The sequence below is a fragment of the Canis lupus genome, chromosome 37 (genome assembly GCF_003254725.2).
Source record: "Canis lupus dingo isolate Sandy chromosome 37, ASM325472v2, whole genome shotgun sequence".
NCBI lineage: Eukaryota > Metazoa > Chordata > Mammalia > Carnivora > Canidae > Canis > Canis lupus.
Genome location: NC_064279.1, coordinates 12,216,625 through 12,243,695, shown reverse-complemented (window position 1 = coordinate 12,243,695; position 27,071 = coordinate 12,216,625). Strand labels below are relative to the sequence as shown.

Here is a 27,071-nt window from a genome sequence, read left to right as displayed (position 1 = left end):
GAAAATGTTAATGGTGAATTAAAACAAGCATTCTCCCTATACACACAGACCAAATGAAAAAATGTGAGAGCCAAAGAGGTAAATCTTGCTCAAGGTCACAAAATAAAACAGGAGCAAAGCCAAAACTAACTTCACAGTTACAAGCCCACAAAAGGTCTAAATTGGAGCTAAGTTAAAAGAAGATCTGTGCAGTCTTGAAGTAGTCTGAAGACTCATTAAAGGTGTAAGTAAAGGTCTAAAAAGTCAGGTGAAAGAGGCAGGTGGTTTGAAAGCAATATGCTAAAATGAGAGCAATAAGGCTGGACAGTGTAAAGAACAACTGGCTATCTGGTAATCATTCTCACCGGGGAGCAGAAGTGTTAAATATATGATGTATATTTGGAAACTACTTGAATTGTCTAGCTTACACATTATCTAGCTTACAAGCTTACCCATGAACTGATGAAACATAAATCATTATTTTAATAACAATTTTTGAAAATAGTCAAAAAATTTTAAATCTTAAGTGCACAACTGATTTAAATCTTAAACATAAAAATGGGATTCATACAAAAAACCTTATTTTTTTTTAAGATTGTATTTATTTATTCACACAGAGAGAGAGAGGCAGAGACCCAGGGAGAGGGAGAAGCAGGCTCCATGCAGGAAGCCTGACATGGGACTCGATCCCGGGTCTCCAGGATCATGCCCTGGACTGAAGGTGCTGCTAAACTGCTGAGCCACCAGGGCTGCCCTATCCAAAAAATTTTAAAAGGAGGGGTTTATCTTCCTGTCCAAAATTAGGCTTTAAAATTTGACCGTGAAGGGTCTTCGTTATTTACTTAAACATCTTTATAAAAGAGTAAGGATTCATATTTATAATAAAGGTTATCAAGAATAAAATTCGGGGTATGCCAACAAACTATACTATCTTTTCTTTTTAAAGATTTTTAAGTAACCCCTACACCCAATGTGGAGCTCAAATTCACAAGCCCATGATCACGAGTTGCATGCTCTACATGCTCTGACCCAGCCAAGTGCCCCTATACTATCTTTTCAATAAGCACAATGACAAAACAAGAGCTCTACCTACAAAGCAGAATAAGATGTAACCCCATTTATCTTTTGTCATCCTGAAAATGTAAAACCTCCTAATCTTAATGAATTTTTAAATAAATCATTTTTAAACAATCAACATTCTTCATACTAAAATGCATTTTAATTTCTGGCTGACATGTATGTTAGTGACTATTTTCAAAAGTGGTGAATTAGATTCCTTTTTTATTGGAAAAAATGGTCTATTTTTAAAAAGACATTTCTGGCATTAAATTACACAAGACTAAAAAAGCTATTTTAAAAATCCACTATCAAACATTTCAAAGTAAATGTCCTTCAGTAACTGTAAGAAATACCAAACCAGGAAGTCAAAGAAAATTCCACTGTGACCTCTAAAATTTAGTATTAGAGATAACGGAGATCACTTGTTAAAGAGTAACTTGTTCTTTAAAAAGCTGAATAAAAAAAGGAGCCTGAAGGGATAATGCAGAAATAAAAGCTGAGACCTGAGAACTTCACCACAGAGCTAAAGAAACTCAAGTAGTAAATTAGAGATGTTTCCTGACCCTTAACAATATCTTCCAAGTGGTTAATGTAGCTCTTTTCTTGAAAAACATGTTTTCAAATAGTATCCTTCTCTTCCAATAACCTAAAATCAAAGCTAACATGTAAAAATTCACACAAAGACAAAAAATTCTCTTGTATAAAATAAAAATTAAGGAGTCATTATGGATAAAAGCATGGATTTAACAACTCAAGTGGTTCTACTTCTCAATAGCCCCTTTAACTTCTACATCAATTTTCTGGTCAGTAAAAGGGGATAATTACAATACCCATCTCACAGGACTATTGTGAGGATCAAACGATCCAATATTTATCAAGTGCTATCATCACAATAAGTTTATAACCACCTGAAATCAGTAACATTTTTACATAATCAATAATCTTTTTTAAGCCAATTAAGAGATTATACAAAAAATGTTAATGCTCCTCTCATAAAAATATCTATTCTACCCCTATTTGTGGGGGGAAAAGAAAAGCAGGAAAACAAGTATTTTATTTTTCTCCTAAGGTCATTAACTCTGGGGGATATAATTTGGGGAATCCCTTCAGAAAATTATCAAATAAAACCATACCTACATGTTTTAAAAGTGTGTCAATATCGTGCTGTGTTCAAACCCAAGAAAAGTGGAAGACGGAAAAGTCCATGTTTCTAAATTTCGGGTCATTACTATGAATAAAAATCTGCTACTATCCGGTAAATAAAATAAGGCCGGTCACAAAATCTTATAACAAAGTATTTCAAAACTTAGAAATAAAAAGGAAAACAATTACCTTTGTACAATAAAGCATCCAAAGTTCAAAGAGCCTCTCTCTGGATGCCATTCTGGCTTTCACTCTGGCACTTTAATTTTTTCCTCAAGGAAAAAAAAAAAAAAAATGTATGTTCAAGACCACAGCATGTTCATTTTATTTTCCAAGTTTTTCTGCCGTTACAGTAAAGCCCAAAGCAGCAGGGAAAACGAAAAGAAGTGAAACAAACGGGACTGTCTTCTGGTGAATAAAATTCAGTTCAACCAAGTCACTCCAACTTCTCCTCATCGGTGGTAGGTGGTTGGGTGGGGGAGAGGATTAATCAAATCTGTGAAAGAGAAAAAAAAAAAATACGCAAAGGTTTGGTAGGAACAGAGGCCGTCTTAAAAAAAATAATAAGTGTAGATTTATCAGAACTATAGATTTATCTACTTCACTTCCTGCAAACAACCGGCTACGCTTTTATGGGGATTGCTTTTCCAGAGCGCAGAGCCTCACGCAGGCGTCGCAGCCAACACAGTACCTCACACCAATCAATACCGTCAGAATCCTCTAGGGCGGACCCTGAAAGAGGACTACTCGGGACCACAAATTCGCCCCAGGGCCACTCATATTTTTTTTCTTTTTTCCACTCATATTTCTTTTTTTCTTTTTTTTTTTTTTTTGAGACCACTCATATTTCTTATAAAGAAACCCGCACGTACTAGTGCTGTATTTTCAAGACAAAGGAGACCGACCCCCCCCCCGCCCCGCCCTTAGGATTTTCTAAGTCAGCTTCTTAAAAACTTGGGAATGTGTGTCGCTGAGTGGGGCAGGGCAGGGCGTGGGGAGAAGGGCGAGGAATTCCTGGTTTGTTTATTTTAACGAGACTCGGAGAGCGAAAGTGGACCGGCCCACCTGGCCTCCCCGCCTCCCCGCCTCCCCGCCTCCCCACCCAGGACCGAGGGCCGGGGACGCACCCTCCCGCGCGGGGCAAGCACCCCCGAGAGAGCCTCCAAGTGTTTTCAGGGGATCTTTAAATGTCCTCCTCGCAGCCCACACAAACCCAAACAGAGGCAAAATCCTTAAGGTCTGTGCCAAGCTGCCAAGAGAAGCTCTGGAAACGGGGCGACGCGAGCTCGGCATCCTCCGAGCCCGGCCGACCGCCCTGGGGCACACCCGGGTCGCGCTCGCCGCCCTCACGGCCGCCCCCAGACGCCACGGCGCGCCCCCCGCCGCGCGCTCAGGGCCCTCCCGCGGCCGCCACGCGGCCCCCTTCTCCCCTGCGACCCGCACCCCTCACCGCGCTCAGGCTGGGGGCCGCGCCGACGCCGCCGGGCCGACGCCTGACCGACTCCCCTCGCCCCCTTCCCCAGCCGAAGCCCCGTGTCACCTCGCTGGAGGGGAGGCGGGCGGCAGAGGGAGGGAGGCGGGGCGGCGGCGGCGCGAGGCGGGGAGCGAGAGCCGGGAGAAGCCAAGGGCGGGCGGGGCGGGCCTCGGCTAATCACTCCGGCCTCTGGGGATTTACTCGGCCCCGGGGCAGGAGCTGCTCATTGGCCGCGCGGTCTGAGGGGGGGCGGGGCCACTTGAAGTCCCGCCCCGGCATTCCTGCGCAGTCGCAGTCTCCCGGACTCCCGAAGCTTCGGGGACTGGCGCCGGCTGGGGCGTTCCGGCGGGTCGTCCCCGTGCGGGACCTGCGGGAGGACCGACGTGCTGACGTTCCTGCCCCGCCGCTACTGGGGACGGACGGAGGGAGCGCTGGGCTGACGGCGTCATTTCCGGGACTCATCTGAGGGCGGGGAATCCTGGAGTGATAACTAACGGGGATTTTGTCTTGATTCCTTGTAAAAAGGGGGTTGGTCTTGGGAGTGAATATATATATACACATATATGATGTGAAAAAAAAAAAAAAAAAAACCAAAGCCCCTTTCCCCCATCGCGTTTGTGCCTCCCACTCTCGCGGCCGCCAAATGTCCAATCCAAAGGGATTCCTTTGACAACCCTAAAGGCTTGAAACGGTTTTTGCCTTTTCAGGAAAAGAAAAAAAGCAAAGGCTGCATTTACCAGATTTACACGACTTTCAGGCGACGTTTGTCGAAAGGGGATGGGAAGACGCATGACCAGCTTTAACACCCCTAAACATCTATCAGACTTTTGTTTTTCTGAAAGATGCCAACCATATATATACAAAGGTAAACTAGTACAATAAACCCCACATATCCTCGCCCGTCTTCGACCATTACCAACTAATGTCCCGTCTTGTTGCATCTATACAAGCTTGAAAGACTAAACAGCCAGAGTAAATATTCTAGGTTTTGCAGACTGTTTTTGCTCGGTGTGTATTTAACAATTAGTATTAAAGAGTAATATTTAGTGACATTTGGAGAAAATGTAAAAGTCGAGTTGTAGCGTTGTAATAAAGTTTGTTGCAACACAGCCATGCCCATTCATTTTCTCCTGTTATACACTAGCACCACTCACTTTTTTTTTTAAGATTTTATTTATTTATTCATGAGAGACACAGAGAGAGAGAGAGGCAGAGACACAGGCAGAGGGAGGAGCAGGCTCCATGCAGGGAGCCTGACGTGGGACTCGATCCAGGGTCTCCAGGATCAGGCCCTGGGCTGAAGGCGGCGCTAACCACGGAGCCACCTGGGCTGGCCCATCACTGTCCCTCTCAGGCGAATTACCACTAAATCTTTTCTAGATTGTAAAGGCGATCCAGTTTGTCTCTCTGCCTCTGCACTCTCTCCACCCATGGATTATTCTCAACACAGTCAGCACAGTGATCTTTTAACACAGAAATAAAATGTCCCACCTCTGCTAAAAACTCTCCAGTAGTTTCCCATGCCACAATTAAAACAGCGAGGACCTGTGTTTTCCTCCCACACTTATGTCTCTTTAACTTCTCACAACTAGGGACGCCTGGGTGGCTCAGTGGTCGAGCATCTGCCTTCAGCTCAGGGCATGATCCTGGGATCTGGGATCGAGTCCCACCTCGGGCTCCTTGCAGGAAGCCTGCTTCTCCCTGACTCTTTCTCTCTGTGTCTCTCACAAATAAATAAAATCTTTAAAAAAAAAAAAAAACTTCTCACAACTATTCTGGTCTTGCCTTATTTCACTCCAGACCAATGGCTTCCTTGCTGCTTCTAAAATTCACAAAGCATCCTCCCATTTTCAGTAATTTTATATAAGCTGTCCCTCCACCTGGAACGCTCCTTCCGCACATGTCCACACACAGTCTTCCAAGCCTCTGCTGAAGAATCACCTTTTCCGTTAGTATAGTCTGAATGTGTCCTTCCAAAATCCATATGTTGACATCTTAACACCCACGGTGATGGTATTAGGAGGTAGGGCCTTTGAAAATAGATCATGAGGAAGGAGCCCTCATGAATGGGAATAGTATTCTTAGGAAATTGATCTCAGAGAGCTCATTAGCCCATTCCACTATGTGAAAATACAAGAAGTCTGGGACCTGGAAGATGGCATTCATATAATCACCCATCTTGGACTTTTAGGCTATAAAACTGTAAAAAAAAAATTTGTTTGTAATCTACAAGTCTCTGGTATTTTGTTACAGCAGCCCAAACATTCTAAGACATCAATAAAGCCTTCCTTCACCCTCTTTTAGAAAATAGCATCCCTTTCTTCCCTACTCTATTTTTCACTCTAGTACTTATCAGCTAACATATAATTTGTCTATTGTGAATTCCCTCTATTAAAATGTAAGCACTATTAAAACAGGGACTTTAGGGATCCCTGGGTGGCGCAGCGGTTTGGTGCCTGCCTTTGGCCCAGGGCGCGATCCTGGAGGCCCCGGGATCGAATCCCACATCGGGCTCCCGGTGCATGGAGCCTGCTTCTCCCTCTGCCTGTGTCTCTGCCTCTCTCTCTCTCTCTCTCTCTGTGACTATCATAAATAAATAAAAATTAAAAAAAAAAAACAGGGACTTTATTCACTGGTATATACCTTCAAGTCCTTGAACAGTGTCTCATTCACAACAGGTGCCCAATAAATATTTGCAGACTGTTTTACTATAAGTCTGTGTATTATTAAACATCCCTTCTTGAGGGATCCCTGGGTGGCTCAGTGGTTTGACACCTGCCTTTGGCCCAGGGTGTGATCCTGGAGACCTGGGATGGAGTCCCACGTCAGGCTCCCTGCATGGAGCCTGCTTCTCCCTCTGCCTGTGTCTCTGCCTCTCCCTGTATCTCTCATGAATGAATAAATAAAATCTTAAAAAAAAAATCCCTCTTGAGTCTGTCAAATTCTGCTGCATTTAGATGGCATCTAGTTATCAGCTAGGTGCCAATAGTCTTCCATGGCTGAGATTTCTGATAGCTCCCTGGAGTGGGAATAAGCTTTGGTTTTAGGAGTAGGCCCTGGGGACCCCTGGGTGTCTCAGTGGTTTAGCACGTCCTGGGCCAAAGGCAGCACTAAACCGCTGAGCCACCTGGGCTTCCCCCCATCACCTATTAAACTTAACGACGCCACCCCACTTGCCCTCTGGTAACCATCAGTTTGTGCTCTATAAGAATCTATTCGGGCACCTGGGGGGCTCAGTTGGCTCAGGCTCTTGGTTTGGGCTCACGATCCACTCTCTCTGCTCCTCCCTGCCCCCCTCGCATGCACATGCACACTCTCTCGAATAAATTAATTTTTAAAAGTCTATTTCTTGGGGGCCCTAAACTGGGGGGGGGGGGAAGACCCGGCGGAGCAGAGGTGAGAGGATGAACAACAAGTTCAACACATTGAAAGATGATGACAGTGGGGGCCATGATCAGAATGAAGAAAACAGCACACAGAAAGATGGTGAGAAGGAAAAAACGGAACGAGACAAAAGTCAGGGCAGCAGTAACAGGAAGGCTGTTGTCCCTGGGCCAGCAGAGCATCCCCTGCAGTACAACTATACTTTCTGGTACTCCAGAAGAACCCCTGGCCGTCCCACCAGCTCACAGAGCTATGAACAGAATATCAAACAGATCGGCACCTTTGCCTCTGTGGAGCAGTTCTGGAGGTTTTATAGCCACATGGTACGTCCTGGGGACCTGACAGGCCACAGTGACTTCCATCTCTTCAAAGAAGGAATTAAGCCCATGTGGGAGGATGATGCAAATAAAAATGGTGGCAAGTGGATTATTCGACTGCGGAAGGGCTTGGCATCCCGTTGCTGGGAGAATCTCATCCTGGCCATGTTGGGGGAACAGTTCATGGTTGGGGAGGAGATCTGTGGGGCTGTGGTCTCTGTCCGGTTTCAGGAGGACATTATTTCAATATGGAATAAGACTGCCAGTGACCAAGCAACCACAGCCCTCATCCGGGATACCCTTCGGCGAGTGCTTAACCTACCTCCCAACACCATTATGGAGTACAAAACCCACACCTACAGCATCAAAATGCCAGGCAGGCTGGGCCCCCAAAGGTTCCTTTTTCAAAACCTCTGGAAGCCGCAGTTGAATGTGCCATGACCCTCTCCCTCTCTGGATGGCACCATCATTGAAGCCGGCATCATCGGAGTCTCTTGTTCTGTTGGCGTGCTACCTGGAAGATCCTTCTGGACGAGAGGAATTGGAAGAGCATTTTATGTTTTAAGAACAGGCTGATATACAGCAGCTACAACAACAGCTGAGATCACTTAATAAATGGTGCTAAACTAAAAAAAAAAAGTCTATTTCTTGGTTTGTCTCTTTTTCCCTTTGCTCATTTGTTTCTTAAATTCCACATATGATTGACATCATATTTGTCTTTCTCTGACTTATTTGGCTTACCATTATACTCTCTAGCTCCATCCATGTTGTTGCAAATGGCAAGATTACATGATTTTTTATGGCTGAATAATATTCATATATATATTCATGTCTTCTTTATAGATTCATCAACTGATTGCCCTTCGGCTGTTTCCATAATTTGGCTATTGTAGATAATGCTGCTATAAATATATGGTGCATGTATCACTTTAAATTGGTATTTTTGTATTCTTTGGGTAAATACTAAGTAGTGCAATCACTGAATTGTAAAGTGGTTCTATTTTTTTACCTTTTTGTGAAACCTCCATCTTATCTTCTACAGTAGCTGCACCAGTTTGCATTCCCACCAACAGTGCACAAGAGTTCCTTTTTCTACACATCCTTACCAACACCTGTTGTTTCTTATGTTGTCAGTTTTAGCCATTCTGACAGGTGTGAGGTGATAGCACATTGTACTTTTGATTTGCATTTTCCTGATGATGAGTGATGTTAAGCATCTCTTTATGTGTCTGCTGGCCATGTTTTCTATGGAGAAATGTCTGTTCATAACTTCTACCCATTTTTTTTTCTTCTACCCATTTTTAATTGGATTATTTTTGGGGGGTTATTGAGTTGTAGAAGTTGTGACCTTTTATCAGATGTCATCTTCTCCCATTCAGTAGGTCATCTTTTAGGTTTTTTTTTTTTTATTATTTCTTTTGATGTGCAGAAGCTTTTTATTTTGAAATAGTCCCAATAATTTATTTTTGCTTGTGTTTCTCTTGCCTCAGGACACATATCTAGAAAAAAGGTGCTATGGCAGAAGTCAAAGTGGTTATTACCTGTGTTCTTTTCTGGGATTTTTATGGTTTCAAGCCTCACATTTAAGTCTTTAATGCATTTTGGGTTTATTTTCATGTATAGGGTTAAAAATGGTCTTATTGCTTTCTTTTGCATGTAGTTGTCCAGTTTTCCCAACACTCTTGAAGAAATTGTCCTTTCCTCATTGGATATCCTTTCCTGCTTTGTCAAAGATGAATTGACCATATGGTTGTGGGTTTATTTCTGGGTTTGCTATTCTGTTCCATCGATCTGTGTGTCTATTTTTGTGCCAATATCATGCTGTTTTGATTACTACTGCTTTGTAATATAACTTGAAGTCTGGAATTGTGATGCCTCCAGCTTTGCTTTTCTTTTTCAAGATTGCTTTGGCAATTTCTTTCATCAGTGTTTTATAGTTTTTAGAGTACAGGCCTTTTACCCTTTTGGTTAGGCTTATTCCTAGGTATCTTATTATTTTTGGTGCAACTGTAAATGGGTTGTTTTCTTAATTTCTCTTTCTCCTTCATTATTGGTGTATAGAAATGCAACAGATTTCTATACGTTGATTTTCTATCTTGCAATTTTACTGAATTCATTTATCAGTTCTAGTATTCTTATGGTGGAGTCTTTTGGGTTTTCTATATATATAGTATCATGCCATCTGCAAATAGTGACTGTTTTACTTCTTCCTTAATGACGTGGATGCCTTTTACTTCTTTCTGTTGTCTGATGGCTGTGGCTAGAACTTCAAGTACTATGTTCAATAAAAGTAATGAGAATGGACACGGTTGTCTTGTTCTTGACCTAAGGGGAAAGGCTCCCAGTTTTCCCTTTAATTTCTATTCTTTTAAATTTGTGAAAGTGTGTTTTATAGCTCAGAATGGAGTCTATCTTGGTGAATTTTCCATGTAAACTTAAGAAGAATATATATTCTCCTGTTGTGTGAAGCAGCTGATAGATGTCAACTATATTCAATATGATTGATAGTGATGTTGAGTTCTACTGAGATAGCCAGGCACCCCAAGAATTTTTATATCCTCTTGGATAATTGGCCTCTTTACCATTATGTAATGCCCCTCTTTATCCCTGATAAATTTCGTGCTCTGGGTCTGCTCTGTCTGAGGTTAATATAGTTATTCCTGCTTTCTTTTAATTAGTGTTAGGATGCTTTTTCTTTCTCTGCCCATTTATCTATATGTGTCTTTATATTCAAAGTTGGTTGCTTGTAGACAACCTATAGTTGAGTCTTATTTTTTAGTCCACTTCGACAATCTGTCTTTTAAGTAGTGTATTTAGGAGCACCTGGGTGCCTCAGTCAGTTAAGTCTTCGGTTCATGTCATGATCTCAGGGTCCTGGGATTGAGCCCCACATCAGGCTCCCTATTCAGTGGAGAGTCTGCTTCTCCCTCTCCCTCTACCTGCAGCTCCCCCTGTGCTCTCTCTTTCAAACAAATAGATAAGATCTTTAAAAAAATAGTGTATTTAGACCATTGATATTTAAAATAACTATTGATATATGTGTACTAATACATACCATATTTGTACCGGTTTTTATTTGTTGCCATTATTCTTTATTCCTATTTTTTTCTTCCACTTTTTCCTCCTTTTATTTTTTTTAAGACTTTATTTATTCATGAGAGAGAGACAGAGAGAGAGAGAGAGAGAGAGGCAGAGACACAGGCAGAGGGAGAAGCAGGCTCCATCCAGGGAGCCCAACGTGAGATTCGATCCTGGGTTTCCAGGATCAAGCCCCCTGGGCTGAAGGCGGCGCTAAACCGCTGAGCCACCTGGGCTGCCCTCCTTTTATGGTTTAATTGAACATTCTATATAATATCATTTACTCTTCTCTCTTTGCTCTTTTGTTAGTGGTTGCCTAGAATTTGCAATATACATTTACAAGTAATCCAAATCCACTTTTAAACAACCCTAGACTACTTCACAGGCATAGCAAGAGCCTTATAATAACAAAATATTTACTAATTCCTCCTTCCATCCCTTGTGTCATTGCTGCCATTTCACTTCTACATAAGCAGGCATATGCATATATACATAAATACACATACTTGAATGTATTGTGGCTATTGCTTTAAGCAATTGTTAGAACATTTAAAAAGAAGCATAATAAAAGGTCTTATTTTACTTTCACTTATTTTTTCTCTAATGTTCTTCTTTTCTTTATGTAGATTGGAGTTGCTGATCTATATCATTTTTCTTCTCTCTGAAGAACAATTTTTTTTTTTAGAGAGTGAGTGCTGGGGGGATGCAGAGGGAATGGGGGGACCTTAAGCAGGCTCCATACCCAGCATGGAACCCAACATGGGGCTCAATCTAATGACCCTGAGATCGTGAGATCGTGATCTGAGCCAAAATCAAGAGTTGGACACTAAACGGACTGAGCCACCCAGGTACCCCTCTGAAAAACTTTACCATTTCTTGCAAGGCAAGAATTTCCCTTAATTTATTATTATTTATTTATGTATTTATTTTGATTAAGAAAGTCTTTATTCACCCCCATTCACTTTTGAAGGGTAATTTCACAGGGTACAGAATTCTAGGTTGGTGTTTTTTCCCTCAGTATTTTATTTTTTTAAAGTTTTTATTTATTTATGATAGTCACAGAGAGAGAGAGAGAGAAAGAGAGGCAGAGACACAGGCAGAGGGAGAAGCAGGCTCTGTGCACCAGGAGCCCGACGTGGGATTCAATCCCGGGTCTCCAGGATCACGCCCTGGGCCAAAGGCAGGCACCAAACCACTGCGCTACCCAGGGATCCCTCCCTCAGTATTTTAAATATTTCACTCCACTCTCCATTTGCTTGCATGGTTTCTGAAAAGAAAGCAAATGTAATTTTTATCTTTATATTTTCTACAAACAGGTATTTTTGGGACGCCTGGGTGGCTCAACAATTGAGCATCTGCCTTTGGCTCAGGGCGTGATCCTGGAGTCACAGAATCGAGTCCCACATTAGGCTTCCTGCAAGAAGCCTGCTTCTCCCTCTGCCTATGTCTCTGCCTCTCTCTCTGTGTGTCTCTCATGAATAAATAAATAAAATCTTTTTTAAAAATTAAATTAATAGGTATTTTCCCCCCTCTGGCTTTTTTCAAGATTTTTCTCTGTCTTTGATATTCTAATATTTGAATATGATATGCCTCGGTATAGCATTTTTTGGCATTTATCCTGCTTGGTGTTCTCTCAGATTCCTGGATCTGTGATGTAGAGTCTGTCCTTACTTTGGGGAAATTCTCGGTTTTTACTTCTTCAAATATTTCTTCTGTTCCTTTTTCCCCTCTAGCGTGCCTAATACACACATTACGCTTTTTGTAGTTGTCCCACAGTTCTTGGCTATTCTGTTCTGATTTTTCAGGGTTTTTTTTTTTTTTTTTCTGTTTGTGATTATATTTTGTTTTTTTTTTTGTTTTTTTTTTTGTTGTTTTTTTTTTAATTTTTTTTTATTTATTTATGATAGGCACACAGTGAGAGAGAGAGAGGCAGAGACACAGGCAGAGGGAGAAGCAGGCTCCATGCACCGGGAGCCCGATGTGGGATTCGATCCCGGGTCTCCAGGATCGCGCCCTGGGCCAAAGGCAGGCGCCAAACCGCTGCGCCACCCAGGGATCCCGTGATTATATTTTGGAAGTTTCTATTAACATATCCTCAAGCTCAAAGGGTGTTTCTCAGCCATGTTTAGTCTACTAATAAAAGTCAATCTTCATTTCTGTTTTAGTGCTTTTGATATGAAGCATTTCTTTTTGAATCTGAGCAGAACCCTGGGATCATGACCTGAGCTGAAGGCAGACGCTTAACCAACTGAGCCACCCAGGCACCCCAAGAGATGGAAATTCTAAGATTCAAAAAGAAATGCTGCAAATCAAAAGCACTATAACAGAAATGAAGAGCTCAAATTTTCATCTCTGTTTACACTATCCATCTCTTTACTGCATCTATTAGCATATTAATCATAATTGTTTTAAATTCCTTGTATGGTAATTCCCAACATCCTTCCCGTATATGAGTCTGGTTCTGATGCTTGCTCTATCTCTTCAAACTGTGTTTTCTGCCTTTTAGTATGCCTTGTCAGTTTTTGATAACCAGACATGATGTTGCAAGGTAAAAGGAACTGCAATAAATAGGACTTCGGTAGTGAGATGGTAAGATATTAGGGTAAGGGAAACTTCCTATAATCCTATGATTAGGTCTCAATTTTTTAGTAAGCCTGTGGCTGTGAACTCTAAACCTCCGGAGTGTTTCTCAGCTTTTTCTCCACCTAAGTGGGAAAGGATGGCTGGAGTTGGGTATTTCTCTGACTCCTCATCAGTCAGGCTCTGGTAAAAATAGTTTCTCTTGATGCCAGACCTTGTTAAAAAGAACAGAATGCTCTGGTTATTCGAAAATAGTTCCTTTCCCTCTTCCCCTACCAGAAGCAATGAGGGGATTTTTCTCCAATATTTACTATAAGAACTTGGTCAAGCTCCTTGAAATAAAACTCTCAAAAGTGTGCCCCCCAACGTGAGTAGGACTCTCTAGAGTTTTTAACCCTCAGACTTGTCCAGTTTGAGCCTATAGCAATCCATCAATTATAGTTTAGGTTTTCTCATCATAATAGCAAGGAATTTCCTCAGGATTTCTGCTCTGATAACTTGTAACTCTCGTGTTCAATTTTTGTCTCTTCAATTTTGGGGGTACTGTTTTGCCCTGTGACTTCACATCTCTGATGGAGCTAAGTAAGATTGTTGAGTTTTCAGTTTGTTTGGCTTTTTACTTGGTGTTAGGATGGAGTGATGACTTTCAAGATCTTTACATGCTGGGCAGCCCAGGTGCCTCAGCGGTTTAGCGCCACCTTCGGCCCAGGGTGTGATCCTGGAGACCCAGGATCGAGTCCCACGTCGGGCTCCCTGCATGGAGCCTGCTTCTCCCTCTGCCTGTGTCTCTGCTTCTCTCTCTGCATCTCTCATGAATAAATAAATAAAATCTTTTAAAAAGATCTTTACATGTTGAACTAGAAACTGGAAGTCTGTCCATACCTTTTCAGTAGGTGCCCATAAAGCTGTCTAAGCTTCAGTGTCAGACATGCTAATACAAAAACTCTGATTATGATTGTATTAATTGGAATATGGGTTATTTCCAAATTCCTTAGCTACCCATTTACAAGTTACTATTCTTTTATTAATGTACATTACTTTATGTATTCTCTTTCAGAATCACAAGACTAGGGGTCCCTGGCTGGCTCAGTTGGCAGAGCATGTGGCTCTTGATCTCAGGGTCATGAGTTTTTTGGGTTTTATTTTTTTAAGATTGTATTTATTTGAGAGCGAAAGAGTAGGGGGAGGAGCAGAGGGAGAAGGACAGGCAAACTCTGCCGAGCATGGAGCCTGACTCAGGGCTTGATCTCAGGACCCTAAGATCACACTCTGATCCCAAACCAAGAGTTGGATGCTCAACTGACTGAGCCACTCAGGCACCCCTCAGGGTCGTGAATTTAGTCCCACATGTGGCACAAAGTTTACTTAAAATAAAATTTTTAAAAATTAGAATCACAAAACTTGAAAACTGCGAGTTACCTTAGAGATTTTTGCAATGATGGAAATGTTCCACATCTGATGGAAATGTTCTGCATCTGTTCACTGCAGTAGCCATTAGCCACACATCACTGAACAACTGCAGTGTGACTTGTGCAACAGAGAAATTTTTAGTTCTATATAATTTTAAGTTAAATACACATATGTGACTGATGACTACCCTACTGGACAGTGCAGGTATAGAGCTAATTTACATTATAGGAAACAGAGGATAGAGAAATAAGTTAAATGACTTGTCCTGCAATGCACCATTTGTGCAAGAACTAGAACTCCTTAATTTAGGCTTTTTTGGCTATACTGTGTTGCCTTTTCATAGTCCATAGGACGATGAGTTTAAAGCAGGCTTTCTCAAACTCAGCACTACTGACATTTTGGACTGGACTGATTATCCTGTTCATTGCAGACTTCAATAGTATCTTCAAGGTACACCAACCAAAACTATCTCCAGACAAAGCCATATATCCTGGGGGCAAAGCTGAAGGCAAAATCATCCCCAGTTGAGAACCTCAGGTACCCAGGATTTCCTAGTCACATAAGGTGTCCTTCAGAGGGTGCCGGGATGGCTTAGTCATTTAAGCATCTGCTCTTGATTTCCACTCAGGTCAGGGTCTCAGGATTGGGTATACACCTTTCTGACAAGCTCATTAGCACTCAGGACTGAAGAGGTAGATCTGAAACATAAGATAGGGAAAGGAATATAAATAGAACAAAATAGAATTCTTAAAGGGGTGGGGACATTCAGTGGAGAGATGTGCAGAGAGATACCACCAAATGATTACTACAGTTAAAGAGGAAAGTGGTACCTGAGTTAGACCTTAAAAGAATGTCAGAATTTGAGTGCCCAGGCATAAAGGAAAGAATTCTGAAAAAAGAATGCTACTCCCAAGGAAATTCTCCTCTGAATTTTGGAGAGACCGTGATTTACTTGAGCTGTCTAGCTAGGGTGGAAGAAGGAGATGGGATTAGGAACATAAAGGTTGCAACTAGTTCTTTGTAGGTCCTGAATGCTGGCTCAATGATTTCTATTTCATTCTGTATAAAATGAGAGTCTTAAAGCAAGGCCCTGACAAGGTTAAAATTATATTTGTTGTCCTAGACCTTGTGATATCTTTCCCAAGGCAACATGTAATCCTACACTCTTCCCAATACACAGAATACAGTTATTAAAATTCAGTTGAAACATGAAAGAAAACCACTTCACTTTCATGTATAATAAACTTTCTATGGTGGTTGGGAAGTTAATTAAAAGTTAAGACTTCCACAGTGTACAATAGAGAAAAAAAAAAAACCTTTAATCAAGAAGAAAAAAGAAATTGCAGGAAATTTTACTTATAAATTACCATTTTCTAAATTATTTCTTTTTTCTTAAATGTGAAGAAAATTTTGAGATGGGAGAGATTTCTTTTTCTAAGCAAGCAGCTTTCTTGAAATCCAATTGCTCTAATTCAAATTTGAGTTAATATCTGATACCTCTTTACTTATTAAGTATCAAGTATTATTTCTTTCTTGCAGCAATACAATACTGTAAGAATTAAGAAAATGAGGGGCACCTGACTGACTCATTCAGTGGAGCATGTGACTCATGATCTTGGAGTTGTTACGTTTGAGCCCTGCTTTGAATATAGATATTAATTAAAAATAAAATCTTAAAAAAAACTCTGTGTAATCTCTACCCCATGTATGTGGGTACAACTGCACATCTCAATTGCTTTTTTTCCCTACATTCTTCACAGGAAAAGTAAAGAATATGTGGTATTTCTGACATTAATCTAGTAGCATTCTTAGGAACTGCATCTGGCATTGGTTTTCAGTTTTTTGGATAATTCATTTGATTTGTATATTCATTAGATTTACTGGCTTTTATTTTTTCTGTTTGAGTAATAAAGTAAATTAATAATTATCAGCTTATTTGGAATTAAGATTATGAGATGTAGCATGTCAGAGGTAAAGACCCATGACTTACAGGGCTTTCATTTTTCATATTACAACAAACCTTTAATAGTAATCAAAAAGGGGGCAGCCCCAGTGGCTCAGCAGTTTAGCACCACCTTCGGCCCAGGGCATTATCCTGGAGTCTCGGGATGGAGTCCCACGTCAGGCTCCCCTGCATGGAGCCTGCTTCTCCCTCTGCCTGTGTCTCTTCCTCTCTCTCTCTGTCTCTGTCTCTCATGAATAAATAAATAAAATCTTTTTTTTTTTAAGTAATCAAAAAGGTAACCCTTAAAAAAATCTGAAATCAGGTAGTTCCTACTTAAATTGACACTCTGACACATATTAAAGGCAGTCAACAATGATTAAAACATGAAATGCTTCACAGTTTCTTGAAGACATTTCTGAAAAAAGTTACATATTTCACTTTTCCTATTTTATTATAATGGATTTAATTAAGGAAAAGATCTTTGTTTACTGAGCATTACATTCTCATACTTTTTTCCTGCCAAAGGGATCATTTGTTTTTGTTTATCACATGATTCATCATGGTGAAACACATTAGATCAAGAAGATTATGGTTTCCAGCTGTGGATAAGTAAATGGAAAATAGTGCCCTAAAGAAGTAAGTATAAATGAAACAAAAGCTTGTTTCAGTACAAATTAAGAGGGAGAATAGAAAATTAAAGAAAAATTTTCAATTTAGTTTTTAGGTTTCCAGGTGAGAAACCAAGGAGCTCTGTAAAGAATATACCCTCGGCTGAATAATTTTACAAATAGAATGTCATACAAAAGCCTACTTTCTTAATTATATCTTCTTACTGCTTGCAGTTATCCACTCAGTTTCATTAAAGTTTTTTTGATGTTTTATTTGATATTTTATTACAAAAAATATAACCACTTAGGGTGGTGTAGGATGGGCAGTTCTTATTTAATGGTTATACAGTTAAAATTAGAGATGATAAAAAGTTCTAGAGATGGATAGTGGTGATGGTTGCACAACAGTGTGAATGTACTGAATGGTAAGGAACTGTACCTTTAAAGCCAAAATGTTAAACTTTACCTTATGTAGAGTTTATCATTAAAGAGAGGGAGAAGTGCAGTTAGTTATTCCACTTGACTGGGATATAGAAAAAAAAAAATGCAAGAAATTCTAAAAGCCAAATTAGACATTTTGTGTATTTTATGCATTATAAATTTTATTTCTCATCAGTCAGTTTTAATAGCTGTTAAAAATAATAGAGGTTGTAGAAGTGATTATAAATTCCAGAGACGTGAGTGGCCAGTAACTGACCAGCTGAGACAGCATAAGATTATTTAAAGATAGCAATTTCCTTTCCTTCTTAGATTCCTGATCCATCCTTTACAGATTTTGCTTTAAGGTGATGTCTTGGGATCCCTGGGTGGTTCAGCAGTTTAGCACCTGCCTTCGGCCCAGGGCGTGATCCTGGAGTCCTGGGATTGAGTCCCACATAGGGCTCCCTGCATGGAGCCTGCTTCTCCCTCTGCCTATGTCTCTGCCTCTGTGTGTGTGTGTGTGTGTCTCATGAATAAATAAATAAAATCTTAAATAAAGTGATGTCTTGATAATTTCCAACCTTGCCAAGTTCCTAGGCTCTGCTCCTGGGAATCCTATCGTCTTTCTGTCTCTCCGCTCCTATTTTTAACTACCTGTGTTAAGAGGTAGGGGGTGGTATTCTGTATGTTGGTAAATTGAACACCAATAAAAAATTAATTTATTAAAAAAAGAGGTAGGGGGTGGGAGGACAGTTTACACTAATATAGCACAGATATAAAATGCAGTGGATTAAATAAGACACGAATTTTAAAACTTTCTAACAGTCTTAAGGTAGGAAAACTGTCCAGATAATAGGGCAACTCCATTCCACAGTGAGACTCAAGGACCCTAATTTGCCCTTTCTCATTTCTCTTCCAACCTTGTCCTTATTAACCAGCATATAGGAAGGAAGAGAAAGTGGAAATAAAGGACCAGTTCCTTTTGGGTACCATAGAAGTTGCACTCCTCATATTCCAAGAGCAAGACTTAGTCAACACCTACATCCAGCTAGAAAGGATATTGGAAATACTATTTCACAGTAGGAACCCATGTACCTAGCTAATACTATGAAGATGGATTTGGGGAGAACAATTTGCAGTTTGCCCCACTACCCTATTCCCAACATCAGGATAACTTAACGTGGTTTGTTTGATTCTCTTAAAATATTACTATCTCCAGAGTCTAAAAACTATTAAGTTGCATCTATCACAATGTTATTCTGAAAGGTTCCCATGGTCTTTTTATTCTACCAATCTTTTTTTTTTTAGATTATTTATTTATTTATTTGAAAGTCAAGGCGAGAGACAGCATAGTCAGGGAGTGGGGAAGGGAGAGGGGCAGAATGAGAGGAAGAAGCAGGCTCTCTGCTCAGCACCTGAAGCCTGACTGGGGGCTGGATCCCAGCACCCTGGGATCATGACCAGAGCCAAAGGCAGACGCTTAACCAACTGAGCCACTCAGGTGCCCCTATTCTGTAATTCTTATGTAACAAACCATCTTAAAACTTACTGGTGCCCCTCAAAGGCATTATGCTCAGTGAAATAAGAAAGAAAAAGATAAACACTGTATGATCTAATATGTGGAATCGAAAAAATATATATTTTTGGGATCCCTGGGTGGCGCAGCGGTTTAGCGCCTGCCTTTGGCCCAGGGCGCGATCCTGGAGACCCGGGATCGAATCCCACGTGGGGCTTCCGGTGCATGGAGCCTGCTTCTCCCTCTGCCTATGTCTCTGCCTCTCTCTCTCTCTCTCTGTGTGACTATCATAAATAAATAAATTTTAAAAATTTAAAAAAAAAAAAAAAAGAAAAAAAATATATTTTTAAATAGATAAAAACCAAGCTCATAGATACAGGGGACAGATTGGTGGTTACCAGAGACAAGGGTTGAGGGGGGGGAAAAATGGATGAACTGTTATTTTTTGTTTAAATAAATTTAAAAAATAAACATTTAGAAATTCATCAGGTATCTTTAAATTTGAGTAAAATTTCTTTTCCTCTTAGCCAGTTTTGTGTCATTATTTGTAAATATGCATGATCCAAAGACAACCATGACAACTCAGTGTGCATTTCCTCCCATTTTTCTAAATTTATCCAATGATGCAAGTATATATAATAAAATTATGCTGTGCATTAAAAAAAACTTAGTAAGATTTAGTGGCATAAAACAACCATTTTATTGTGCTCACAGATTCTGTGAACCAGGGATTTGGGCAGAGCAAAGAAGAGATAACTAGTCTTTGCTCTACCATGGCTGGGCTTCAGCTGGAAAACTCAAAAGCTGAGAATGACTCCACGGCAGAGAGCTGAAATAATCTGGAGACATCTTTAGTTACATGGCTGGTGCTGGATGCTGCTTGTAACTTTAGCTGGACTGTCGCCATAAAACAACCTGTTAAATGTGGGTTGCCTGCATAGACCAGTTTAGATTTCCCCACAGTAAGTTCTTAAAAAAGTAACGAAGTACTAGTCATAAGGGAAAAAATTGGTAACTTTAACTACATTAAAATATTAAAAGCCTGTTACTCAAAAGCACCATAGTAGAGAGAGAGCAAAAAGACACCCTGGAATGGGAAAATATATTTGCAATACATATTTTTAATACAAGACTCCTATATATAGAATTCCAATAAAAAGGTAATAGAAACTAAGTTTTTAAATGAGCAAAATATTTGGATTGACCATTCATAGGAAGGGAAATACAAATGGTGAACAAATTTTGAAAAGGTACTCAAACTCAGTTGACTTAAGGAAATGCAAATTAAAACCATAATTTAAAAACACTAAATATTTATCAGTTTTGAAAAACTAGGAAGTCTGACAATAAAAGTACTGTTAAAGATATGAAACTGCAATCATCATATGCTGTTAGTTATAGCATAAACATGTATAATCAGTTTGGCACTATCTGGAAAGCTAAAGATATGTATATTCAAATGACCCAATTACTTTGTATATAGCTGGAGAAAATGTGTGCATGTGTAACAGAAGATACATATGACATGTATCATTTAAACATCAATTTATATAGAAAACACACTGATGGCTACAAGAGGGGAGGAGAAGTGGGGGGTGGGTTAAGAAGGTGGTGAAGATTAAGGAGTGCACTTGTGGTGATGAGCAAAGGGTGATGATGTATGGAAGGGCTGAATCACTGTATTGTAAACTTGAAACTAATATAATGCTGTATGATAACTAACTGTAATTAAAATAAAAACAAAAAAACCATTATGCATTTCACCAATTTAACCAACTAAAGGAGAGAAACTATATAATTATCTCAAAAGATATGGTATGTGACAAAAGTCAACATCCACTTATAATAGATACTCTTGGAAAACTAGAAAAGATCTGAAATCTAAAGAGTTCCAAATGTGTATGAATTACAGAATGTAATGCTTACTTTCTAATTTAAATATCCTTTGAACTATCTGGTTTACAAAAATCTAAGAAGTGGTTCAGTGCTAATGTTCCTTAAAGATTGTCCCTAATGGTGTCTGGCTGGCTTACTAGGTAGAGCATGGAACTCTTGATTTGGGGGTTGTGAATTTGAGCCCCATGTTGGGCATAGAACTTACATTAAAAAAAGAAAAATTAAAGACTGTCCTTCTATTTATTAAATATTTATAATATCTTTTTAATTAAATATTTTATTGTAAGATATTTCAAAGATCAACGTGGGTTGCAAATAAAATTAAAGTGTTAATACTACTTTGGAAAAAAAATTAGTTCTCCCATTAATATATTAATGCATATCCTACAGTCCCTTATCTTTTAATTTATAGACTCTAGGTTGACAGGAAGTATCCTCTTCCATGTGGTGAATTTTGATAGTTCATTAATTGTTTAATTTAGAGTTAAATCTGATTATAATGCAGACTTTGGAATAAAAAAGTTTTGGGTTTAGATCTTTGATTCTTGACTTCCTAGCTATGTATGATCTTTGGCAAGGTACTTAATCCACCTGTTTGTTTTTCTTCCATAAAACTGGGATAATAATACCCTATTCCAGGTATGAAGATTAACTGATAAATATAAAGCATTTGACACTCATTAAATGTTATGTATTATCATATTTTGGAACCAGGTAAAGTAAATATAGGTTAAATTGTTGCTGAGTAAACTTGGGGGAGCCCACCCCCTGTGGCCTCAACCCAGCCCATCCCAAAGATGTTGCTGAAGGTTCCTGTTCTAATCACAAGAAATTCAAGGACAGACACAGCACAGCAAAGAAGCAACACAAGCAGGAAAGTTTATTAAAGTAAAAGTATACTCTTGGGGTGTAAGAGCAGGTGAGCTTGAGAGAGAGGAAGAGTGAGAGAGAGAGAACAAACCCAAAAATGAAAGAGGAGAGGAGAAATAACAACCATCACCAAGGAAATACAAATAATTATAAGAGAATATTATGAAAAAGTATATGCCAACAAATTGGACAACCGAGAAGAAATGGATAAATTCCTAAAACTCATAACTTCCCAAAACCCAATCAGGAAGAAATAGAAAATTTGAACACGCTATTTGACAGCAATGAAACTGAATCAGTAATCAAAAAAAACTCCCCCAAAACAAAAGTCCAGGACCAGATGGCATCACAAGTGAATTCTACCAAACATTTAAAGAAGAGTTAATATCTGTTCTTCTCAAACAATTGCAAAAAATAGAAGAGGAAAGAAAACTTCCCAACTCTTTCTATGAGGGAGTATCAGCCTGATACCAAAACCAGATAAAGACACCACACACACACAAGAACTACAGGGGAATAAATATCTCAGATGAACAATGATATAATTATCCTCAAAAACTAGCAAACTGAATCCAACAAAACATTTTAAAAAATCATTCACCATGTGAATACAATGATCAACAGTGGTTCAATATTCCCAAATCAGTGAGATATAGTACATCAATAAGAAAAAAGACAAACACTGTAAGATCACTTCAATAAATGCAAAGTACAACATCCATTCATGATAAAAACACTCGACAAGGTAGGTTTAGAAGGATATACTTCAACATAATAAAGGCCGTATGAAAAACCCACAGTTAACGTCAAACTCAATGGGGAAAAACTGAGAACTTTTCCCCTATGGCTAGGAACAAGACAAAGAAGTCCACTCTCATCATTTTATTTAACATAGTACTGGAAGTCCTAGCCACAGCCATCAGACAACAGAAATAAAAGGCATCCAAATCAGTAAGGAAAAAGTAAAACATTCACTATTTTCAGACACTATATGTAGAAAACCCAGAAGGCTCTCCCACAAGTACTAGAACTGATAAATGAATTCAATAAAATTGCAAGATACAAAAATCAACGTATAGAAATCTGTTGCATTTCTATACATCAATAATGAAGAAGCAGAAAGAAAAATTAAGAAAACAACCCATTTACAATTATTTACCAAAAATAATAAGATACCTAGGAATAAACCTAACCAAAGAGGTGAAAGGCATACACTCTGAAAACTCTAAAACACTGATGAAAGAAACTGAAGATATCACAGAGAATTGAGAGACAATCCATGCTCATTGAAGAACAAACACTGTTAAAATGTCATTACTATCCAAAGCAATCTACAGATCTAATGCAATCCTTGTCAAAATACCAACAGCATTTTTCACAGAACTAGAATGAACAATCCTAAAATTTGTATGGAACCACAAAAGACTCTGAATAGCCAAAGTAATCTTGAAAAAGAAAAGCAAAGGTGGAGGCATCAGAATTCATGTCACTAATTCCCTATTATTTAGTGTCCTCAGCTATAAAATAAGACTACTTACACTTGATTCTAACACAAAAATTTTGTGAAGTTAAGCAATATGTGAAAAGACTTAGAAATAAAGTGAATAACAAATCCTACCTATAGGGAAATATAAAGAGCAAATGAGGTATTGTATATATAATGGGTTTTTCTACAACTATACAACAATTCCCAATGTATTATTATTATTATTATTATTATAAAGCATTAATCCAATACAACAGTATCTCAAGGGAAAATTAATATAGGAAGTCAGAGTCTAGGGTTGATTTTTATAATGCATGCAGTAGTAGTCAATTTTATAATGTATGTAGTAATATATGTAATAGTAAATATATTATGGGGTTCCGGGCTGACTCTGCCCATGGAGCATGTGACTCTTGATCTCAGGGTCATAAATTCAAATCCCACTGTGGGCATGGAGCCTACTTTAAAAAAAGAAAATAGGGGCAGCCTAGGTGGCTCAGTGTTTTAGCGCCGCCTTCAGCCCAGGGTGTGATCCTGGAGACCGGGGATCAAGTCTCATGTCGGGCTTCCTGCATGGAGCCTGCTTCTCCCTCTGCCTCTCTGCCTCTCTCTGTGTGTGTTTGTCTCTCGTAAATAAACAAAGTATTTTTTTTTAAAATGTATTACTATATAAATCTAGTGAATGCTGATGCAGTATTTCACAAAATGGCATCTTCACTTGCTTTGTATCTATGAAATTTTAACTACTTGGCTCATCTGTGGCAATCTGAATTATTTTGCTCCTTCTTTTCAGTTTAACATTCTAGTTTTTAAGTCTAAATGTTTCTCAGTGTACCCTAACCCAGACTTGAGTAGAGAAAAAAAGAAAGAATACCTTCCCACTAAACTGTTTTTACCAAATAGCTGGCCCTCCTAAAATTCCTTACTCATCATTACCATCATTAAACAAATGAGTCTATGCTGCTCACCCTAATGTAAAGTACAAGGAGTTGATTTTGTGAGGTCACTTGATCACAAATCAACATCTCTTGTGACCTTCAATTTGGGAATTAATCACTTTATGTCTTACTGTACAGCATATGTCTTTGAATAGTCTTCTATAATGTAGTTGTCTTTGAATTTGAGATGCTTAGGAAGACTGCTAATATAACCCCTTTGGACTTTTTAACATGAATTTTCTTAACATGTGCATCACAAAACATTCCAGTTGGACCATTAGAAACATACTCCCAAAATTTGGTGAACATTTTTAGTAATTTCTGTATGATTTAGTAAGAGTAGAGTACTAATTTAAATTGATCAACACAAGGGAAGTGTATTTTGTGTTGGGGATCCAGATTTATGCTTAATGCAAATTTTCCACTGTCATGACTAGATTTTCACCATCTTCTGCTTAATTTTCAATCTTCATATCAGAATAAATTATTTTATAATCTTAGGTACCCACTAAGTCATTTGGTACTTACATGTGACTTCAGTGTTGGCTATTTATTAAATGCCCTTTACAAAAAAATGTATTTAATAATTGCATTTTTTAGGTTTTAGATTCAGATAGGTAATTCTTTCCTTTCCAGATTAACCCAGTAAAATTATTTAGCTACTATGAATCTCAGTATCTTCATCCAAAAAATGGAGATAATAATACCTTTCTCATAACATATCAAACCCCTAATTCCTCACAACTCATCCATTTCTTGCAAGGGTAAATATGAAAAACGAAAATTCATTTCATTGTGTTGGGACAATTGGTTAACTAAAAAAAAAAAAAAACATTTAAACTTTACTTGTACTCTGTGCTGGAATAAATTCAATATGTGAGGGGAAAAAAGACTTAAAAGCTGCAAGAAATTTTTTTTGCAAGAAATTTTAGATAAATATTTACTTGCTGTCTAAAGGAGAAGGACTAAGCATAGGACTAAGAATTTTAATTACCAAATTAAAGGGCAAACCAGAAAGAGGGAACAAGAACTATTTATAGACAGAATTAATACATTTAATATATAAAACATGTTATATTTCACACCACAGCCTTGGAAAAAATGAGAAAGAACTGATATATGGACACAGTAAGAAATTGGAGACAAAAATAGGCACCTACGGGTAGCCCCGGTGGCTCAGCGGTTTAGCGCTGCCTTTGTCCCAGGGTGTGATCCTGGAGACCCGGGATCGAGTCCCACATCGGGCTCCCTGCATGGAGCCTGCTTCTCTCTGCCTGTGTCTCTGCCTCTCTCTCTCTCTCTCTCTATCTCTCTCTCTCTCTCACTGTCTCTCATGAATAAATAAAATATTTTTAAAAATAGGCACCTACAATAAAAACAAACTATACAAGACACTTCTGTATAATAAAGAAGTTAACTCACCTTTGTCTTTGATTCCTGGGAGTGAACTCAGTTCCTAGAATTTCCCAAGTAAAAGGAATGTCTCTGTTATTCATGAGCCCTTTGGATCATATCTGGGTTTATACAAATGAGGTTATTCATGGTGGACCCTAGGTAGCTTCTAGATCAGGGCTGATCATGCCTGATAGACCAACCATGTGATTAAAAACTTGGGGCTTTGAGCCTCATGATATCAGCCCGACCTTCTGACCTCTGGGAAAAGGAGAATGAGTTCTATGATGACAGGCCAATGATTTAATCAATTTTGTCTATGTAATGAAACTCCAATAGGAGCTCTACTCATGAAGCTCAGTAGTGCTTCCTAGTAGGTGAGCACATTAATATGATGGGAGGGTGAACTGCCCTGATTTCATGAGGAAAAGGTATGGGAACTTCTGCATTTAGGACTCCCAGGTCTTGCCTTAAATATCTCTTATTAGCCTGTTTCTGACTTGTACACTTTCTAATAAACTTTAATTTTTAACAACAGTTCTGAATCATTCCAGCAAATTATCAAACCTTCAGGGGTCATGGGATTGTCCCATATTTGTAGGCAGCTGGACATGTAGGTGACCTGGGCTCCCCACTTTTAACTGGTGTCTAAAGTAGGGGCAGTTGTTGGGAGACCATGCCTTTAAACTTGTATGGTCTGTACTAACTTTGGGTGGTTAATGCCAGAATTGAATTGCAGTATACCAGCTGGTGTCAGAATAAACATTAATTACATAAGATATATTAAGATATGCATGAAAGAATGGTTGCCAAAATATTAATGGACTGATTTCAGGTGATTTTTAGCATTTTAAAAACATCTTTCATATCTTTTTTTAAAAAATTTTTATTTATTTATTCATGACAGACACAGTGAGAGGCTGAGACACAGACAGATGGAGAAGCAGGCTGCTTGCAGGGAACCCAAGTGGGTCTCGATGTGGGACTCGATTTCCACACCAGGATCACACCCTGAGCTGAACGCAGATGCTCAACCACTGGGCCACCCAGGCATCCCCATCTTTCATATCTTAATCAAATTTTTTTTATTATGATCAGGGGTTGTATATATGATGAGGGAAAAGAAGTTTCTTACATTGTAGGGGGAAAAGTAAGCTCTTTTAGACATTCTATTAGGTGAAGAAACTAAGATTCTGAATAGTAGGTATTATATTATCCGTTTACATTTATATATATATATATGTGTGTGTGTGTGTGTATTTATATTTCACATTTAAAGAATATGTAGATATATGGGGCAGCCCCAGTGGCTCAGCGGTTTAGCGCCGCCTGTAGTCCGGAGTGTGATCCTGGAGACCCGGAATCGAGTCCCACGTCGGGCTCCCTGCATGGAGCCTGCTTCTCCCTATGCCTGTGTCTCTGCCTTTCTCTCTCTCTGTGTCTCTATGAATAAATAAATTAAAAAAAAAAGAATATGGAGATATGTACATATTACTAGAATAAGAATAGGAATACTACACTCTAGAATGCTGTTAATAATGGTTATCAATAAGGAAGTATGTCAGGGAGGAAGTAA

At 39.1% G+C, this 27,071-nt stretch overlaps 3 protein-coding genes across 13 annotated transcripts in view; 1 reads left to right on the top strand and 2 right to left on the bottom strand.

Annotated features, from left to right (window-relative positions):
* NBEAL1 (neurobeachin like 1) overlaps window positions 1–3,997 on the bottom strand; it is a 178,525-nt gene extending 174,528 nt beyond the window's left edge. For 2 of the 11 annotated variants that reach the window (XM_049106659.1, XM_049106658.1), the window contains exons 1-2: window positions 3,632–3,993; window positions 2,371–2,677 (exon numbers count right to left, since the gene is read on the bottom strand). Coding sequence is in view for 9 of the 11 variants with exons in the window: in XM_049106658.1 (XP_048962615.1) it covers window positions 2,371–2,421 (51 nt within the window). In the remaining 2 variants the exon portion in view is untranslated. Of the gene's footprint in view, window positions 1–2,370; window positions 2,678–3,308; window positions 3,553–3,624 lie in introns of those variants that run through there. The other 9 variants (XM_025441948.3, XM_025441949.3, XR_004812406.2 and 6 more) reach the window with 8 other exon arrangements.
* A 3,054-nt stretch (window positions 3,998–7,051) lies between these two features.
* LOC112656570 (eukaryotic translation initiation factor 4E type 2-like) lies at window positions 7,052–7,995 on the top strand. The gene has a single exon (XM_049106669.1). It carries the CDS (start codon window positions 7,060–7,062, stop codon window positions 7,795–7,797), a length of 738 nt encoding a protein of 245 aa, XP_048962626.1. The 5' UTR covers window positions 7,052–7,059; the 3' UTR covers window positions 7,798–7,995.
* Window positions 7,996–8,694: 699 nt separating this feature from the next.
* The window catches only part of CARF (calcium responsive transcription factor), a 103,070-nt gene continuing 84,693 nt past the window's right edge, over window positions 8,695–27,071 (bottom strand). The window contains exon 18 of the mRNA XM_025441966.3: window positions 8,695–15,122. The gene's annotated coding sequence lies outside the window, so the exon portion shown is untranslated. The remainder of the gene's footprint in view (window positions 15,123–27,071) is intronic.

Excerpts from the sequence above, each read along its gene's own strand:
- LOC112656570 (XM_049106669.1), top strand. The coding sequence starts at position 7,060 with ATGAACAACAAGTTCAACACATTGAAAGATGATGACAGTGGGGGCCAT.